At 52.6% G+C, this 722-nt stretch overlaps 1 protein-coding gene across 1 annotated transcript in view; it reads left to right on the plus strand.

Annotated features, from left to right (window-relative positions):
- Positions 1-722, plus strand: part of SSR2 (signal sequence receptor subunit 2) — a gene marked incomplete in the record, with an annotated part of 4753 nt that overhangs the window by 840 nt on the left and 3191 nt on the right. The window contains 1 exon segment of the mRNA XM_072428278.1: positions 562-716. Coding sequence (XP_072284379.1) covers positions 562-716 — 155 coding nt within the window.

A 722-nucleotide genomic window follows, 5' to 3' on the forward strand; every position in this document is an offset into this window, starting at 1 on the left:
AGCTTTACCCCTGGGGGGAGGGAGGGGTTGTTGTTACCCCCAGCTGACACATAAGCTTTACCCCTGGGGGGAGGGAGGGTTGCTCTTACCCCAGCGCTGACACATCAGCTTTACCCCTTTGGGGGGAGGGGGTTTGGGAACACCATACACACATTAGGTGCCCCGACCACATTGTTTATTACCCATCTTTGGGTAAATATTACCCCGCCTGCCCTCCTTTAACCCCTTCTCCTCCTTTCTTTTTTTTTGCCTAATTTGCCATCCGGGTCCCTTGCCAGTGTTGTTGTTCCCAGGTACAAGGGACCACTACTGCCCCCTACAGCCCTCTGTGCAGACCAATAGCAAATCTCCCCTAATGCAGGCAGTGATGTGAACACCTGTATAAGGTCCCTGCCTTCTGTAATCACACGAGGGTAAACCTGTCAGCGGAGTGACCCCAGCTTCCCGCAATGCCCTCCTTTCCTGTCTGGCTCTTTGGGGACACAGCAGCTGTATTGTCATTTTCATTCGTTGCCTTTGTAATTTTCTTTCATTGTGAATTTGTTTCCTCTTCTCCCACAGATGAGGACTTTACTAGGTGTGTTTGCAGTCCTGCTGGCCGTCGGCCATTGCGAGGAGGGAGCCAGGCTGCTGGCTTCTAAATCCCTGCTGAACCGATATGCGGTGGAGGGGAAAGATCTGACCCTGCAATACAACGTCTACAATGTGGGCTCCAGGTGGGT

The sequence above is a fragment of the Pyxicephalus adspersus genome, chromosome 12, assembly GCF_032062135.1.
Source record: "Pyxicephalus adspersus chromosome 12, UCB_Pads_2.0, whole genome shotgun sequence".
NCBI lineage: Eukaryota > Metazoa > Chordata > Amphibia > Anura > Pyxicephalidae > Pyxicephalus > Pyxicephalus adspersus.